The sequence below is a fragment of the Ptiloglossa arizonensis genome, chromosome 3 (genome assembly GCF_051014685.1).
Source record: "Ptiloglossa arizonensis isolate GNS036 chromosome 3, iyPtiAriz1_principal, whole genome shotgun sequence".
Classification (NCBI taxonomy): domain Eukaryota; kingdom Metazoa; phylum Arthropoda; class Insecta; order Hymenoptera; family Colletidae; genus Ptiloglossa; species Ptiloglossa arizonensis.
This window is the reverse complement of record NC_135050.1, coordinates 6,053,553-6,073,189: the sequence shown is the minus strand read 5'-3', so window position 1 is coordinate 6,073,189 and position 19,637 is coordinate 6,053,553. Positions and strand designations below refer to the sequence as shown.

The 19,637-nt window shown below is 30.5% G+C and overlaps 1 protein-coding gene across 1 annotated transcript in view; it reads left to right on the top strand.

Annotated features, from left to right (window-relative positions):
* Positions 1 to 19,637, top strand: part of LOC143144632 (limbic system-associated membrane protein) — a 412,619-nt gene that overhangs the window by 278,549 nt on the left and 114,433 nt on the right. Inside the window, exon 2 of the mRNA XM_076307235.1 lies at positions 4,118 to 4,212. Within this exon, the coding sequence (XP_076163350.1) occupies positions 4,118 to 4,212 (95 nt within the window). The remainder of the gene's footprint in view (positions 1 to 4,117; positions 4,213 to 19,637) is intronic.

Below are 19,637 nucleotides of genomic sequence, written 5' to 3'. Positions count from 1 at the left end.
GATTAAAATTAAATTTTCTTAACGCTTTCTAAAGTTTTTATGGTGACATGAAAATTATGTAAGTTCAGAGACCCTGTCAAATTCCAGCAGAATATCGACACGTTCTAGAAAATGTTTGTAAGTCGATAGAGAGTATTTCAAGACTTCCGGGAGGAAAATTTGGAATGTCTATATTTTGACCAGAGTAAATTGTAGAGGGTACCTATTGTTAAATTAAAAGTACTATTTGACTGATGATTAATAATAGAAGAAAAGGAGTGGATAATGAGTGTTGTTCCACATAGAACAGAATAAATTTTTAAGATGAGGTTTATGCATGTGCTACCACCTGAGAACAAGGAATATCCACCCGAGCTTTAAATTAATATCGGTGAGTTTTAGTGATAAGAGCATCTTTTTCCTCATATTGAATGTTTTTTATTGTAAATTTAATAAGGATTAAATTTTCATTGTCTGAAGTATCAATTCCTTTAAACTTTTAAATTTTAATGTAAAATAAGTACTTTTGGACGTTCTCTGCTTTCTTAGATGGTCTTTATATGACCTACAGATACCTATATATAATATTCTTCCAGGACGACTGCGATTCATTCACCTCACGTTTGGTGGATAACAAAGTGGTATAAATAAAGGACTCCCATCCGATGACAGGCAGTTAATAATTTCAAGCACATAGCTACACACGACTCAAGTCGAGCACAATATGGTCTTTATCTTTTCTGAAGTTGCTTCATCAATTCCTCATCTCTTTTCAAAACAGGTTAAAGAATTCTTTAGACAGTATAATCAATTTTTTTTTCACGACGTAAGATAATAAATTCCTTATTTCTTCTTCAAAACAATTTAAACTTTGTGTCTAAGTCATCAATATCTTGTTTCAGTAGAAATTATGGGGTCTTTTAGAGTCTGTCTATCAATCAATGTTTCGACACCAATTATTATATCCATTAATATCTAATTAACATCTGATTGTAAATTACTGTCTACATGTTAAATACTTTATCTGACTTCTAATAGCCTAATAGTAAATCATAGAAGAAGTGAGTAAAAAACTTTTCTCCCTTATGGAACTGATCGTTGGCCAAAAATATCAGCTAGAACAAAAATACAAACAAAGTTTTGGTGAAATTGAGCTGAGATATTAACGGTATTAGAGTAAATGAAAGAATTAAAAGTTCACAGATTGTCATTTTAAATTAAAAGCAGCAAATGAAGCAAAAGTTTTACACGCACCACATACTTTCATAATAATGTCAATTTTTCGAATTTTAACTTAATATTATCCTCGAGTATTCGTAAGACTATAACGAGTTGGAAAATGTAAAAGAATCAATTCTTTGCTTTCGATAAATAAAATATCGCGTACATCTTGATATGTATTTCTAAATTGTATTTCTAAGAAATGTAATTTGAATTGTTGAGTTGCTTTCAATGACTTTTTTTGATACTGTTTTCCATTTTTAATCAGTTGGTCGAATTATCGATTCGCATTAAATATATTTAGATTGTGTGAAAAATCTCGCTTATTTCTTAAATTTGTTTTAATTACTATCAAACTTGCGAATCCCGTTTCGCGGATATGTCGGAGAAGATAACATTTTCCATTTCACATTCCCTGCGACCCAAATTTGAGTTACCATCTGGAAGTTGGGTAGCCAGGATCTAAAAGTTCCACTCGCGGTAAGCAACGCTATAAAATGTTTCCAGGTAGTCAGTTTGAAAATTTCATGACGAGCTACCAAGCTGAAATGCAGTGCTACATTTACACGTAATCGAGTAGCGCGTAAACCTAAATGCGTTCTATGATTCGGTTTAGTCACATATTGGGAGAAAGCATCCTGGGTCGAAGATCATTCGTGCACCAGGTGAATGCATGGTCAGTTACGCGGAGATTATTTTCCGAGAACATAAAACAGTGAAGGGTGTCGTTAAGGGCAAAGAAAGGAGAAAAGCTACGGCACATATAACGTAGAACGTAGATGGCTTAGTAATGGGAGCATAGGGGAACCATAATTCCATCGTACGTGCCGATCCATCGAGGGTGCATATGGGGGCCAGCTCTCGCGGGAAATGTGAGCGTATTAAGAGTCTCGATTTAGGTGGATTTGATGGATCGGCTGCCTCGAAATGGTTACCGACATCACCATCATTTTAGGCTGCAAGTCCTGCAAAATATATTACGAAGTCTGAATCCATCTATTTTTCTTCCTTATAAAGTATTCAATAATTTCTCTGTTCCAAGGAATTATCATCTCTGAACTTATCACCGACGACGAACTTTATATTTTTCTTAATAATAGGCTGTTTAATAAGTTTTGTCGTTCGATCAAATTTATTGAACAGTACTGTTCGATACGACAAAATTTATTGAACAACCTAGTATACCTCGATTTATGATTGAGCACACGTAAGGCATATCCTAATCTATATGTATAAATAGGTATAATAGATTCAATAAATGCACAATCCTAGAAATTAAAAGTGAATTACAAAGAAAACCATCAAATCAAACAGTTCAATTCGCACGTAAGAGTTGTCTAAGCCAATGCTCGTAACATTCATTTTACTGTTGTAAATAAATTATATATTTTGAACATCATGCGTGCTTGGATCACTGGTAATGCTTTTTTTGGTGCGAGTATAATAGGAACTTTGCTTAACGTCTACCTTTATTGAATAAGTAACACAAAATTAATTTGGAGAAGAAATATTTTCCGTATTGCGTTACTGTACATATAAAACAGTAAACGTAGCTTGCACTTTTGTCGATTATGTAATAAATTGTTAGTTGACATTTGTATCATTTAATTTTTATACAACTTCTATGTTTCTAATTTTGCAACACTGCTTCAAATCTTTATAAGTTACTTCTAAACATTTGTATGACTTGCTATTTTATTACGGAAATAACGAACATGTTAATTAAAGTGTTTTTGTGAAAGATACTTTGCATCGCTAAATGTGACGACATGTAATCTGTTAAGATTCGGCTAAAGTTGTGTGATTAATTAAACTGAATTACTTGAATTGAAAGGAAACCGCAATAGATTGAACTGAATGCATGAACACTGTTCGGTTTAATCAGTAACTCTCTGCGTGATCGGAAAGCTTCCAGCTATACATAATTAATGCAAATGAATAGATTAAATAGACACTGGTATTATCAAATTATATCTAATAATAATTAATACGGCATTTTATACTTCATTTGAATCTTTCTATTGCTGAAGAAATTCTCTTCTTGAATCAATTTCAGGATTTATTTTTTAGTAATTACACTTACGAATATGTGCAATGAAAAAGTAAACAATTTTACACAATTATTTCCAACAGTAAAAAAGTTTCTATCTCCATTATTCTCTTTAACTTGAATACCTAAATTCTAAATTCTATAATAATATTGTTATCTACGCTCGAGCGCAACAATCAGTAGGTTAAAAAAAGATATTATTTGTTTACAAATAAGTTTAGTAGTTTTCTTTGTTAGGGATAAGAAATTATTTTTGTTTCATGAGAGGTAATATTAGTCATCAGGAGATAATTCATCGCAAAAATGTGAATAAAAAATGTGAATTAAAATTTGTTGTACAGGGATTGGTGATCAACGTTTAACTTCATAGATCTCGATATAAATTAGTATTACTTTTGGTTGTTTTTGTGTTTGTAAATATTGATAAAAGTATGATTTAAAATCGAGTTGGAAGAAACATCGTTCTAAGCACGTAACTCTCTTAATTACTCAATCATGCGATATTACTCGTTATTCAAATAGGCTGATAGTTGATATCAATAGTGTGTGAAAAATTGAAACAGAGAGAGTGTGAGTAAGACAAAAATTAGATTTAGCGTTCGAAACTGGATTTTGGAAAGCGTCAAACTTCCGGAATCCTAAGTTGTCATACGGTAGATATATTTTTGGAATTTAATCCGATTTGTTCGATTTCTGCAGCTCTACCGAAACCTGACATTTTGGATACTCACATACTCTTAGCAACACACATAATTTAGTGAAACAATTGAAGTACTTGGACGTTATAAAAATAGATTTTTCCTGGTCGGGAAGACAAATGGCAGAATAATGACGAAGCATTAATAGTTTCATTTTCATTATTTCCAGCTCCGAATTTCAAGGAACCCATCACCAATGTAACTGCATCAGTCGGAAGGGAAGCAATTTTGTCTTGCATGGTTCAAGATTTAGCTGGATTCAAAGTGAGTCACTGCAAATAATAAACTATCGACATATTAATATATATATATTTCTTATTTATTTACTTCTGGATACGTGCATGTATAACATGATACGTTCCAATTAAAGTATTCAGAAATATTAAGTTAATCAAAGGACTTCCATTGGCTACAATATGTGTTACAGTTTGTATCATTAACTTTATTAATATCTCATATTATAGAATTAATCGAGCTTACTTATTTTAGTTAAAATACAACTAGGTAATAGGGCGCAAAAGTCTAAATAGAAAAATCTGAATAAACGTAAATTCATAAAGTAATCGTTTGGAAGTTGTTTCTACAATATTTTGTGAACGAAATCCTTTGTACCAACTTTGACATGTATTAATGGGATTTACATTTTTAATAAATAGTAGTTACTAACTGCAGCTAGTAATGGTATTTACAGGCGTTCATGATCACACTGTATAATCATGAACGTTTTATAAAATATTTAAGTAAATAGATTACTGTATTTAGATGATTCAAAAAACTTGTTCAGTCAGCAACATAATGATTATGTTAATGATCTAATACTTATAATCTATACTTATGTTGCTATAAAGTATAATTGTTTACATAATCGTGACAATTTAAATAAAATAAAAAGAACAGGGAATAATGACTTTTCGATTTTTATGGTGACATAGTGTAAAAAGAGTAACCTTCATCTATGGATCGACCATTTACTTTGGGACCTTTTTGGAAAACAATGTTAATTAAGACTATTTAGTTGATTGTTGTATGATTTCTTTGTTTCTCTGTAGCAATTCATGTTAATTAACATCAATTTCTGAAGTAGATCGAAAATAAATGATCAAAACGCAAGTAATAGTTATATGCATATGTACGCATATTATTGCTTTGTTGATTTGAATAACGGCGCATATATCATACGCCTATCGCCTTCCGCTGACTTGAAGTCTCACGGGACGGTACAGGGGCAAAGAGGGTTGGACCGCTCATCCCCACCTGAACTGCACATTTTGAACTTAATCACACACTCTATCATAGTCGTAGAAATAGACTTCAATTGCATCTCTATCTCAATATGTATATAGATATAAAGCTTGGAGATTATAAATTACTGAGGTTTCGTTTATGCTTATATTTAATGCGTAAAAGTTATTTAATATAAAACAGAATATTATATAATAATAACAGTTTTTCTATAGGTAGAGTAATAAAAATGATTTTGAAATATAATTAATTTTCCGTAATGGAATCAAGTACTTTGTACGACATGATCCGACTTAACCCTAGTCATTTTCCACAAAAAAATATCAAGCCATGATTTCCAAGAGAACAATGTTCCAAAGGTATTCAAATTGAACATTGTTATTACTGCATATAAGAAATACAGGAGGAAGAGAATAATAAAGATCAGAAAATTAAGTTTTTTTTTAAAGAAAAGTATACATTTTTTTGAGAAAGCAATGGATACATTTTGTCCATATTTTGTCCTGATATAATAAATTTTTCATAATGTTATGACAATAGCAAGTTTTCAATGTCATTGTTATTTTTTAAAATAAAACGATCAATCTTTTATGTTAAATTTCAACAGAATACTTTGTTTGTTCTAAAGCCAATTATTAAGTGGATATTAGCAAAAATATTTTGAATCTTAATTAATTTTTTACTCGAAGTAGGTGACCGGAGTGGTATCTTTTAACATCGATGCAACAATGTAATAATTGGCGAGAAAAGAATTTGTCAAATCGTTTCCAACGTAAATGCACCATACTCTGATATAATTCGTTCCTTTGTATTTTCTACCGCTGGCGATTTACTTTTAACATGTTTACAGTCTCTTGATAAACCCGTAGTCCAGACCAGGATTCTACAAATACCGCCCGTACGATTGAACTGGAAACTTTTTGAAAACTGTCAAAGATAGGTATATCATAGGGATTATAATGTACATTGTTCAGAAAAGAGGATAGAATAAATTTTTTAAATTCCTAAAAATATATAAAGATACATAAAAATACATAAAAGTACATAAAAATATATAAAAGTACATAAAAGTACATAAAAGTACATAAAAGTACATAAAAGTACATAAAAGTACATAAAAGTACATAAAAGTACATAAAAGTACATAAAAGTACATAAAAGTATATAAAAGTACATAAAAGTACATAAAAGTACATAAAAATACATAAAAATGTATAAATATACATAAAAATCTATAAAATCCATAAAATGTTCTATACATTTGAATAATACTCGTGCTTATGAGCAGTTATGTTTATGGGTCTATTAGCTAATATTCTTAAGAGCCTCTCCAAACTCCAAACTCATGATTACTTTACTACTTTATCATATATTTTTAATATGGAAAAAACGATTTTTAGATTTCGAAATATCAATTATTACGACAAAAGGATCACAAACAATAGCGATGAAAGCGTATATATTTCTCATTATATTTTTATGAGAGTATTATCGATAAATTATTGAAATTTTTGCGATAGAAATGAACTTATAATAACTACACATAATTAAAAATAGTTCGAATACGATCGTGTTCGGTCTCATTTTCGTCGTACGAATTGCGCAAATCTATTGACGATACTTTCATCAAGATGGAACGAGAGATATAAGTTATTAGTTTACATTAGTGGCTGTTCCGTCGACATGCGTGCAGCATCACAGATCGCCTGATCAGTTTTTAAATCCACGATTGCTGAGATCGCTGGAGCCGAAGATCGTAAACAGTGATGAGGATTATTCGATGCGTTGCATAGATAGAAAACACGTCTGCTTATCGTAGAGTTGCCAATTTCTGAGACATAGCAAGGAACAATCAAAGTTTGAAGCGCTTAATGGAAATCAGCGAAAATCGAAATTTTGCGAAGGTGAACACTCCGCGCATTTACATTAACGATGGAATCGATTTATTAATGGCAACGATATTCGAAGATCTGTGATATATAGAACTCTGTAAGTACGGATTGGCAGAATCAGCTGATTGGAGTTAGGAAGATCGACGTGGTATGTTCTCAAGTGGGCAAACACTTGAATGGATTCCATTGAGACGGTATTCTTGTCCTTCGTATTTCATCCCCTAATTAGCGGCTTTCGAAAAAACATTACCTTGGAACATTTTCCTTAAAGCCACTTCGATTCATCAGACCGAAATTACATACACAGCCTCGATAAGATTGACCAGCACGCTTCAGACAAGTATTCGTTTCTATCCGTTCACGTAATTTTGTTAATTAATTAACTAACTACTTCGGTCATGAACGAGGGGGACTCTTGAGGCTCGAGATAGTTGAAGACAGGGAGACCAGTGAGGAGAGCAGAAAGGGGAAGAAACAGAGAGAAATTCACTTAACTTTTTCGTGAGCGGTTAACGAGGTCAACAGGTTACACAACCTTTCTGGATATCTATACTTTAGATTCCTTTTTGCTTCGGAGTACTTTTAGCAATAGTACATATCTACACCGGGAAAGGTTCAGCTACGTTTTAAAATATCAGTAACTGGCTTTAAGTAATGGACTTCAATTAAAACGAGAGAAAATGTCAAGAAAACCGTGGAAATCTATCAAAGGGTCTTTCTCGTTTCTTCCCTCCTGACAATAAGATTTTTTCGCTGAAGACGCGAACTGTCAGAAACAATTACGTTTCGTGAAGTACAGCTGCTCCCGTTAAAAAATGACAGTGCTCTTTAGTGTAAAACGTTAATTGCCTCTATCGTAAGACAGGAAATTTCTTTGAAAGCATCTTTAGAAGCTCGGCTTCCCTGGCGTTAAATATAAAAGAAATACAATTAATTTAAAGGAAATTTTCGGTCGAAGAATGTTAAAGCGTCTGTAGCTATTTCGTGTGTACCAAGCGAGATAAGCGATGTAATCGTTTCTAGTTGCATACTCTGCTTTTGTAGACAAGTTATAGATCAATTTTAGTAAAAATAAATTCAACTAATCAATCATGGCAAATTTAAAATGTAAACAAATATAGAAAAATGATACTATAACGTGTAAAGTTTCAAACGTAGACAAAGTAACATTATCATTTTCCTTTGCAAATACTCATTACAATTTTTCTTTTTTAAATTGTACGTTGACATTATTATTCATTGTTGCTTCATATTAAATACTTGAAATATACGATTGAATTATTTAACGCGCGAATTGATTTTACAATCGCATTAATATCTAATAAAGCAACTGCAGAAATTCATTGTAAAACGAAAGTTTCCTAAAATGTACGCACGAATAACTTTTAATGAAATTACCTCTTCGTTTAACTGACTTATGTTTCACACCAGACGCTTTGAAACTGATTAATATCATTGCCAGCTGTTTCAACTAATTTCACGTATTGTACAAAATTCCATCTTCCCATTTTTACAATTGTAAGAGACGCGTTAAAAAATGTTTTTCAATTGTTTGATCGCAAAACAGAAACGACTACCTCTCTAAATGAACTAACTTTTTATGTCGATTTCATTGGAAAAATTATTGTAAGGGAGTGACGTGATCAGCGATGCTGAAAGCTCGGTAGAAGGAAAGATATTGGAAAGTATTTTCCTAGTCGAGTCGCATGGTATGAAATTCAAGTGGATGTATTTACAAAGACCAGCAGACTAACCTGTAACCGACGTTAGGTTCTTCTGGACGAAGGAGATAGGTTACCGTAACTGAAGGAGGAGACATTGGAAATGGGAGAATGGGTCAGGTTGGAATAATCGCGCCGTTTATAAGCTGCTGGTGCGTCGCTCAGTCTTCCGGTTATGCATTAAAATGACGGGCAACGGGTGTTACTAGTGCGGAAGTCTACCAGCATCAGAATCCAAAGATAACAACGCCTCTCTAGCCACGTTTCGACGGTTTATACGTAATATGTAATGAAGATGTTAATGGTTTGCGTTAAATATCGCGGAGAGTAGCCTTATTACAGCCTATGTAAGCCGGTTCCTTTCACATACCCGTGAAACTCTAATAGTAAGAGCTTTTGAGTGAAAATAAGGGAAAAGAAACCTTAGAACAGCAAGTGACATTAGGTGGGAAGAAACCCTGTGTATGTAGGATGTAAGTGCCGGAAGATCCGTTAATTAATGCACTGATTAACTCCTTATAAAACTTTAGCAGAATTTTGATATTAATTCAAATTGATCGTACAAATAATTCATTTTTCGAGAAAATATATGATAAATATGTAACATATAAACTGAGTTATATCAGTATCTGCTGAGTAAATATATTAGGTTGTTCAATAAGTTTTGTCGTTCGATAAAACTTTAATTAGTAGCCTAACTAATATTATAGTAGCCAGCAAAATCTTTCACGAGAAGATTTTTTATCTATCGACAAATTTATTACGATTTTGTGTATTTTAACAAATGATAATCAAAATTGATTTTACACTATCAATTTCTTCAAATATGTGGTTAATAGTGACGAATTTACTATGATGCTTTTCTTTCATAATCAATTTTGTCAATTTTCGGACAAATAATATATTATTATTAACACTACTTTATAATTACTTTAAAATCATTGACCAACACTCAATCGTTATTGATAATTCATTGAAACAAAGTTTAACCAATTTTATCGAAGATTCTAAAATTCATGCTCATAAATACAGAAGTAGAATGAGTGTTACAAATAGGATTGTGTAACTACCTGTCCAATAATTCTAATAAAAAATTCTTTCGCAATTTGAAAGTATGCACAAAAATAGGTAAAGTCAATTAGTGTATTCTTCGTAAAATTATAAACAAACAAGATAGTTTACATAAAATAATTTATCTAAACACACTCACAAATGTATTTATACTGGGACATTATTTTGTAATATATTTTATCGTAATGCATGTACCCAATAAACAATTGGTTTTAAATATTTTCCATGTCAACCTTGCTTGATTTTTGAACTTTTCATTCCTGAGTGCGGCACCATTCGTTTCAAATTGGATTCTGTCCACATTTTTCTTTCCAATCACGTGAAATCGCGTTCACATGGAGATTCGAATGCAATTTACTCGTTATTAGTGGAAAACAAATGTTATTTCATGCAACGAAAGAACTTCAATATACTCAAGTAAATTATTTTCTTCTACTCCTATCAGTTATAATCGTAACTCCCAGTAAATTATAAAAAGCCATTTTGGAATAGCAAAATTTGAATCGCTATTATTTAAAAGAATTCTCAGTCTAAATGCTTGATTGTAGGTTTTATTATATGAAAGAAATCAGTGTACCTGAGGAAAATTGATAATATATTTAATTAACTAACATATATGTATAATTTTTACCTGATCTTTTGGCTCTTAGAGTACACTAAAACAATTGCAAATCAAGACTCAACACAATTACGATCTAAATCATATTTTCCACACCACAATTGATGAAGATAAATATTTAAATACGCAAACATGTATTTAGTTATTATGCTATATGAACAGTACATTAAAACACTGATGGCAGTTTTAAAAATTACTAATGACTAATATTCTGTAGTCATTAGTAATTATTAGAAAAACGATTATTTATTACTTAAATTCTGAATGAGGTGTTTCACTGTTTCTCTGTATATACATAGGTAATGTCATCCCTATATCGAACGTTTTAGTTGTTTCTTCATCGTTATCACAGATTTTAGTTTACTGATTGTATAAATAAACGCTAATGTAGTTAGAATTTAAATTCTGCAGTAGGATTTTGTTGGTTGAAAATGGTGTTACAGTCGTATATTTCTGTCCGTGAATCACCGAATATTTAATACCTATTAATTATTTCTATTGTAAAGGAAATATAAATCATATTATATGTTCAGGATTTTACTAAAACGGTAACAAATGACCACAAATTTTATCTTCGTTAATATTGGAAATGATCGCTCGATCTAATCGAGGCATTCTGTCATTTGATTTTTTAGAATTTGTAGCTTTCTTTTAATTTTACGTACATTTATTTTAGAAATTTATATCTACTTACAGTATTACTTATTTCATATTATTTGGATTATACAAAATGATTCTAATAAGTAGATTGGATCATAATTCTGTTCCTAGTAAATATAGAAAAAATTGTAGAGAAAACTTTGGTATGGGTAGTGGACTCTATTATTTTACAATACGATTTTTTCTTAAGTGCACTTGTTTTAAATAGACCTATCTGATTTTTTGTCTTCATTGAATCGATTTCTTGAGACATTCTGTGTATAAAAGGTTCAAGATAATGTGATCGAAAACTCAATACTTCAGGAAATATTTCATTGTCTAGAAATATTACAGCAAATATTTAAATGTTTCTCCATTACAGTAATATATATTTTCATACATGTTTCCCGATATTATTCATTGTATTCTATAGTTTCTCAGCAGGTGACCTATTATGGATTTTGGATCAAATCAATAACTTAAAATAGTTAAATATAACAAAATAAATACTAAGTGAGATCGCTTTAGAAAATTGTATACGTTTATTAATTTTCATTTTCCAAGGTGTATATGTGTTTGATGACTTATGGATAATAGTGTACCCTAAGTTCGTCAGAATTCACTGCATCGAAATTACGTGTTGGTATATGTAAATAAATTTCCAAGTACTAATATACTTCGGTAAATAGCAACGTTATTCCCAATTTCTGAACGGTCAATTAAATATTTAATTTGGTCGAAAATGAAAATAAATCTTTGGTTTAACGGAAATTTCGTTTGCTGTATTGGGAATGAATCTTGCGCAGGCGAAATGGAACATTCAAAGGGAACACGAATAGGAATCGGGGATTTACAACGTCGATAATAGTTTCTCTTCAAGGTGGTTTGTACATGTTATATAATCGAAATAAGGACTGATATTTGGGGACGAAGGAAACTTTGTTACTACTCGAAATTATAATGGTCAACCGGCTGGTCATAGCTTTTCTTAAGGTTTACTATTCCATCTGAGAGATATCATCATGCTTTGAATTTTAATTAGAAAGTTTAGGAGTGCCTTTGCATCCAGGCGTTCAGTGAATGGAGAACGTTAATCACGATCTCGCTTAATTCAGGGATATACCGAACACGTCCGGAAAGTTAGTTTCTTAGTTATCGTTTACTAATCAAGCGTTATACGTATTTATTTTATTCTAAAAGTGAGAATTGATTCGTTAATTTTGTCAGAGGGATTGTGAAATCAGCATAAAAAATGTTCACGATTGATACTTATAAAACTTAAACGTTGTTGTCTCTTAATGCATCGACATTCAAATGTTATTAGCGACTACATAATTAAATATGTATAAATACATAAATGTCAAAATATGAATAGTATTTTAACATACCTTTTATAAATCATTGTGAATTTTTATGTTACTGCAAAAGTTTTTAAATTTTCCCAAGATATATTGCTGCAAATAAATCAGCAAGGGGGTTTTTGATACATTACTTTCTTTTATCTAGAATCGCTTGTTTTTATTCATCTTGCGTTACTTGAAACGTTATCTTCATTCTCCACTAATTAATCATGGTTTTCTGTAAGAACTGATGCATCTATTAATCGAAGGCTCTCAGGAAATTCAACTGTTTCTACAGTTGGATCGTGCTTTTCTCAAATTTTAATTGCCTCTGTCAAGTTAAACACAAACTCTTAACTCATTAATTGATTGAAATAGAACCCAGTTAAATTCTATTCATATTAGTTCGTTAATAAATTCGTTAAACGTTTTCTGTAATCATTTTTACCATCTTTTACATCATTTGTACATTTGATTAGTCTAACAGCTTTAGCTTTTCCATCTAGGTTTTCTTGGCATTATGCAAGTTCTCGAAAGTTTCCTTGTATTGTTATCGTTAATTACTTGAATTTCAAATAGTATTTTTAAATCTAGAAACTATTATTTAGTCAATAAACAAAGTGTGCAGAAATTGTATAATATTTGATTTATTCTCGGTAATAGTGGAGAGTCCACGGAGCTCTTAGTGTGTAGGGTAAATTGAAATCTTAACGATTAAATACTATGTTTTGACCTAGAGAGTTTAAAAATTGAATTTTTGGATAATTATATTTTTCTGAAGCTTAGAATCTTGAAAATAGATCTCTAAAAAATTAAAGCAAAATTAATCAAATTTCTATAAACATAAAAGTTTGGAAATTTAGTATATTTAGTTAAGAGTTTATTCTTAACCATTTTTCAGTTTTCTTAACCATCAATGTACTTATTATTTCCACAAAGTGTGAAAAAGGCAATCGTTCCAGTCAAACAAGTGCCGATACAGCAGTCGTTATCCACCTTGCAATTATATGAAAAACTTTAATAACACTTCTTTCAAAACCATGTTGTTTGAAATGGCAAAACTGATATCTCAGAAATTACTGAACTGTTTAACTTGTGTTTTTACATACACGTAAAGTAAGCGTATCGTTATCATTTTTACCAGAATTATATTGATAACTGTTTTTACGATACAAGAAAATTACAACGTTAACTCTGAAATTCGAAATTTCACGTTTAAATTTTATTATATAATTACTTTGTATGAAATTATAAATAAATACTTGTCATTAGTTTATCCCGTGTGGAAATAAATGCAATCGTTTAATCCGATCAATATATTGATTACTAGAAATGATAAATGAATACTGCGCAGCAGAAACTTGTGAAATTGTTCTCTAAATACAACTTTCAAATAATAAATGACAAACACCTTTTTAATCGCTATTCGTCGAATAAAAATTAGAATTTGAATTTGAAATTGAAGTACAAAATTAAATATTTTACAATGAAAATATAAAAATTTGATCATCTAATTAAATAAATGTCACGAATAAATTGCCTTACGTTAATTTTACTCGCCACATTTTACTTGAATTAAATTTTTCTTCTGTACAGTTATTTTTATTTTACAAAGAGAAGCGTATATTGCGCGTTAGAAACGTGAACAATCACAAAAGCAAAATCTGAAGTGCGTTCTAAGAATATTATTCTCTTATGGTCGAATAGAAGAGTTCAATGAATTGTGAACTTGGAAGTCGAGGCGAAACCATTACTGCTAAGACGTATTGTCAGCAATTGAACAATCTAAGCGGCGTACCTAAAGCTATATAACCTGCACTCGTTAACAGAAGACGGATCGCATTTCACCATGACAATGTTCAACCCCGTACAGTAATTTGGCCTCAAAAAGAACCCTATTACCTGGATTTAGACTCAATTAGTCACTCACCACACTTTTTTGACATCTACCATCTGTTTTTTAAATGCTAAAAAATGAGATAGTCACCTGGAAATCTTCGTTGTAGCAAATTAGTACTGGTTTTTGGCAAATTGGCTTTAGTTGAACAACTCAAATGTTTGATAGAGAAACTAACTATAAAATAATACAGAATTCGAAATAACAATGAACTTATTGCAGTACACTCCATTTTTTCTTTGCGTTACAACATTTCAAATGTCGAGTAAGAAAAAGTACACAACGTTCACACAAGACCAAAATTAATGTTTAATGTTTGTTAAAAATCAATGCTTCGGTAAATTGTTTTCAATAAATCAGAATGTCATCTAAACAATACAAGTTTTAATGAAACAATTATTACTGTATGATTGAATTTTCCATCTTCATTGTTATCGATGAGAATTCATAAATTTGATTCGCAAAATTATTTGAACACAATTATAAGAACGATAGTACGAAAGTTTCAAAACATTCAAAATGTTTGTCTTCTACTTTTGCATTAAATAGAGAACTATCTTGATGTGTTTAGATGTGTCGTTTTCAGACTGCATCACAACTAAAATAACCATTTCGAATAATCAGATTATTTGTTCTTTATCGATGTTTATTTTTTTTTTTTTTACTGTGCACATAAATTCTGATTAAATAATATAATTGCTTTTAACAGAACTTATGGCAAGTCTTGGTGCACGTCTTAAGCTGTTTCTACAAAACGATCTACTAGTATATCCGTTGATTCATAACGTTGAGATGGAAACTATGTAAATTTCTGTATTTCTACCTCGATACTGGTTAGTTATTAGGTAACTACTGAACGTAAAAGTTTTTTAATTGGAGTATCTTTAAGATGCGCAAGCTTATTCGCTCTACAGGGAGTTTCGCGAAACGTCAAGGAGCCTCGTCAGAATGTAATTCAACTTGCTAATTTTCAAGCGATTGAGGTGCAACGAAGTGAAAGAAAAAAATGCGATAAACGGAAGATTAATACCGTAATTATGGTTCGCTCTAGTAGTGAAAAGAAAAGTAAATAATTGAAGCATGTGTTACCTAAGGATAACATTCAACGATTACCTCGTAGAACGGTTAATTGAGATGCAGAAGAAGAGTCTTCCTATTGTTTTGATCAAATGAGCATTGAGTGTGTATTTTGTCAGTGTAATTGAAACTCATTTCGTAGTTACGAGATTAACGTTCCAAGGATTTCGAACGTTTGTGGCTTAAAAAGAAGAAGACAAAACCAATTTAAGAGAAAAGACCTGTATGAAAAAGACATTAGAACGTGTAATCCGCAATAATACGCTAATTTTTAAGGCAACGTGTGTGTTCTGCAATATCGCCCTAATGTCGTCTGTACTATATATGCATGTTCACATTGCGAATGAATCGCACCACATTCAGCAATCATATTGTATTCTATTATCGTGCTATACTATTTCCTTCGTAAGTTATAAAAGCTTCGCGTTACATAATGCGAAGGTACAGATATAAACTTTTTATCTTGTTTATTGTTGGAAAACCGGTTTTTGGAAATATGCAGACTGATTTTTGCTCTCTATGTGATCATTATTATAACATCCAATTTCTAAACTGTTGCAGCAGAATTGTTAAATTTTCATCAATCCATCCATACCTAAATATTTTTTAAGGTATTGTCTCTAATCTTTTGTAATATTCTTTTTGGTGTGTCACAGTAGCAATTAGCAATTTTAATAATGAATTCCTGGTATATTAAAGAAAATTTTCCTTTGTACAACAATAGGTACGTTCGTTCCATTTTAATATTTAAAGCATTTCTTCTTATATGATAAGCAACAAATAAAACTGTTCTTATACAACTGTAATAATTATCACAGGTATAACATGCTAAAGTTCAACATATCGATATGCAATGAAAAAAACGAAATGTTTTTAAACAAAAAAATAAATACAAGTGTGAGAAAGAAATCTTTTTCGAACATTATTTCTTAATAATTTATAGGTCTTTAGAAATAGCAGAACTTTTATTTCATACATTTTTTAACACTTTTTGTAATATAAGAATTAAACAAAATGGATGGCTCTGATATAAGGAGTGATTTCTTTCTTAATATCGAGAAATAACATTAACGAAGTGCAGTATAGTTATTAGCTTGGACTAATAGCAAAGTTTTGTCACAATCGGCGTCTTGCAGTTTGCAGCCTTCTCTTGTTGCTAAAATATGACCGTGCTGAATTACAAACTCGTTAATTTGATAGTTAAGCTACTAAAACAAGAATTCGAGGTAATATTGACACAATCTAGTTTACTATTTTCCAAAATAAAAAAGAAACAATATAATTGTAAACTTTGTATTTCCTTATTCGTAAGTGCAGTGAGAAAAAATATAGTAGCATACAAAAATTATTGCATTGTTTCGTATAATGGAATAATTTGAGCACGTATACAGAGAATGGATTTAAATATAATTGTCTTAGAATAAAGTGTAAAATAAGCTTAACTATCAATGTTTATTTACTACCAAAATATCTATCTATGTATGTATTTCCTTATTATATTTTATTTACTTTTCCTTATTATACTTTAATAATAAAGTTCTTTAATTTTCCGTTAATTTCTATTAATAAATGTGCGGAACTGTAATCTGAACTTTGCGATAGAGCTTTCAGAAAACATAAATTGTAACTTACAAAAGGCATTGTTTTACAATATGGGCAATATACTTCTAATAATCTTCTAATACTATATCAATAATATAGTATTTTCTTGTTACTTCTCTTTAAAAATGTGTCAATATTTACATTTATTTACAACTTAATACAGTCCTACATCACTATTAAATTATCTTCGTACTTTACCATCAGACGTAAATATTTAAGATGCATATTTTTATTCATTTCTTTTTCAAATTCGATTATATCAGTCTGACCCAAATTATTACATTCATTTTCAATAGAAAGTCTGACATGTCTCCAAAATGCCTTATTTTTATTAATGCATATTACTTCCAAACATATTGCATTCATATTTTCAACATTAGAAAATGTCAAAGTATAGTAAATATACACTACACCTTAAATTAAAGTCTTAAATTATTCACTATCGTACGTTTCAAACAAAATATTCCAAAAGGACACTTTCCTTTTGTTTGCAAATGAAGATATCCCTTTAAATAATAGTATTTATATTATTCACAGTACTCGTATTATCTAACATTCCCCTTTCGTTTTACAATGCTTCTTCATCATACAGTTATTCAAATAGCAATTATCGCAGAAATGTAGGGGAGGAATAAATTCTGTGCAATTCCTAATTATGATTACAATAGAATTTTGTTTCCAGTACTCTTGGGACAAATATGCATTTAGATCGAACATTAGCGGGGAAATTAGCTGATCTTTATCCTTTCTAGAATGGCACATAAACGGAACGACGCGCGATGTAACGTTCATGGAAGAGATAAACCAAATAGGAAACGGAGTGCATAAAATCTGTAAAAGGTTGTGGCAACTAGAGTTCGAGTGTCTAACCAAGCAATTCAATGCTATTTCATGCATTAATACTGATTTAATTCCTCTTAAAATATTTGATGAATTTTGTTGTTAACATATATATGTGAGCTTTAGTTATTATTCAACTTACAGTAAAGCTCATTTGTCAATTATTTTCCAATATGTTTACCTCTATTATGTAGAAAAGCATTAATAAAAAGATACAGAGAAGCAAATATCATTTTAGCTCCCCCAGAGTCGATCGTGTAACAAATAAAATCTTCTCGGGAAATACAACAGTTATTAAAGTTAAGTTATTAAAAATAACACATATGATTCAAAGTTCATGTTTGATTCTGAGCAATGTCCAGGTCAAGTTAATCCTGTGTGACTGGTAAAAAATGAATATTCATTTTGTATACAAGGTACAAATTAGACCATTTCTTTTTTTTTTTTTTTTTACACAAACGTAAAAAAGAAATTGAAGAGCTTAGGCTTTAAACGTGTATATAGATCGTTGTTGAAAGTCGGTGAAAAGATTACGGACGTCGAATCCTTGCTAATGAACTAAACTACTAAAGTTTTCGATGGGTGGAGAAATCTGAGTTGTGAAAGAAAAATTGGACGTGTCTAATACGAGATTGGTTATTCAGAATTTTTTAAAACTATGAGAAGAATCGGAGAGCTTGCATGGTAGGTCATGGAAAGAGAAATGCAAATGAGAAAAATCAACGAAGTGTACAGAAGGTATCTGAAAGGAAAACAGACAAGGTTTACGGGTGGTTGAGCGAAGCTTTCTGACTTATGATAGTTGTGGCCTGAACTATCGAACTTGTATTATGATGTGTCTGTAGGTCTGAAATGAACTTTAACAATTTTCTTAACGTTTCACAATGCAATAATTCACACTCAAAGATGTAACGAAAAGGTTCAAAATATAAAATAATCTAAATATTTAATATCCCAATAGTTCACGGTATGCGTACAGTGCAGATATCCTTATGATCTGTGTGCTAATATTCAAAATACAAATGTAAAATATTCAAAAATCAGTTTAATGATTAATTACTCGATAAAAATAATGTAACATAAAAGACTGTTTTTTGAATGAATAAATAAAACATTGAAAGAAATGATTTTTAAGAGTATTTTTAGAATTGTGATACGTCTATGGATGTAGAATTTTAATTAAAACTTCCGGAGTATAGTCATGCTTTTAATAAATTGAATAATTGTTTTGTGTTTCGAACTTTATTTAAAAGGATTTTATATAAATAAATTGAAATAATTAAATAATAAAAATTTTAATGCGCAATGGAATAGCATAAGATCTTATATCGGGAAAAGATTAAAGTTGATATTATTTATTTTTATAGAACATAACTTTCTGAATTGTAGATGTACGTTCGACAATAATGTTACAAGAATTAAATAATCTGCGTGAAGAATTAACTAAAAGATTTCAAGTAATAATTTCCTCGATAAGTTTTGTCGTTCGATAAAAAATGGAGCTATTAGGTTCGTCGTTTTATTGTTCTAAAGATGGTACTACTGTTTCATAAATATGTGTGAAGTTTCATGTAGATCTGTTGAATCGTTCGTATATTTACAGTTGTTTAAAGTTGAAGTGTCATAGTATTTTTTTGCAATGGAAAAAGCAACAAACTTGATCGAATAACCTAGTATGCATTGAAGTCGAAAATCGCCATTTTAAGCACTTGTATTCTTAACAATTGCAATTAGAGTGAACAAGTAACT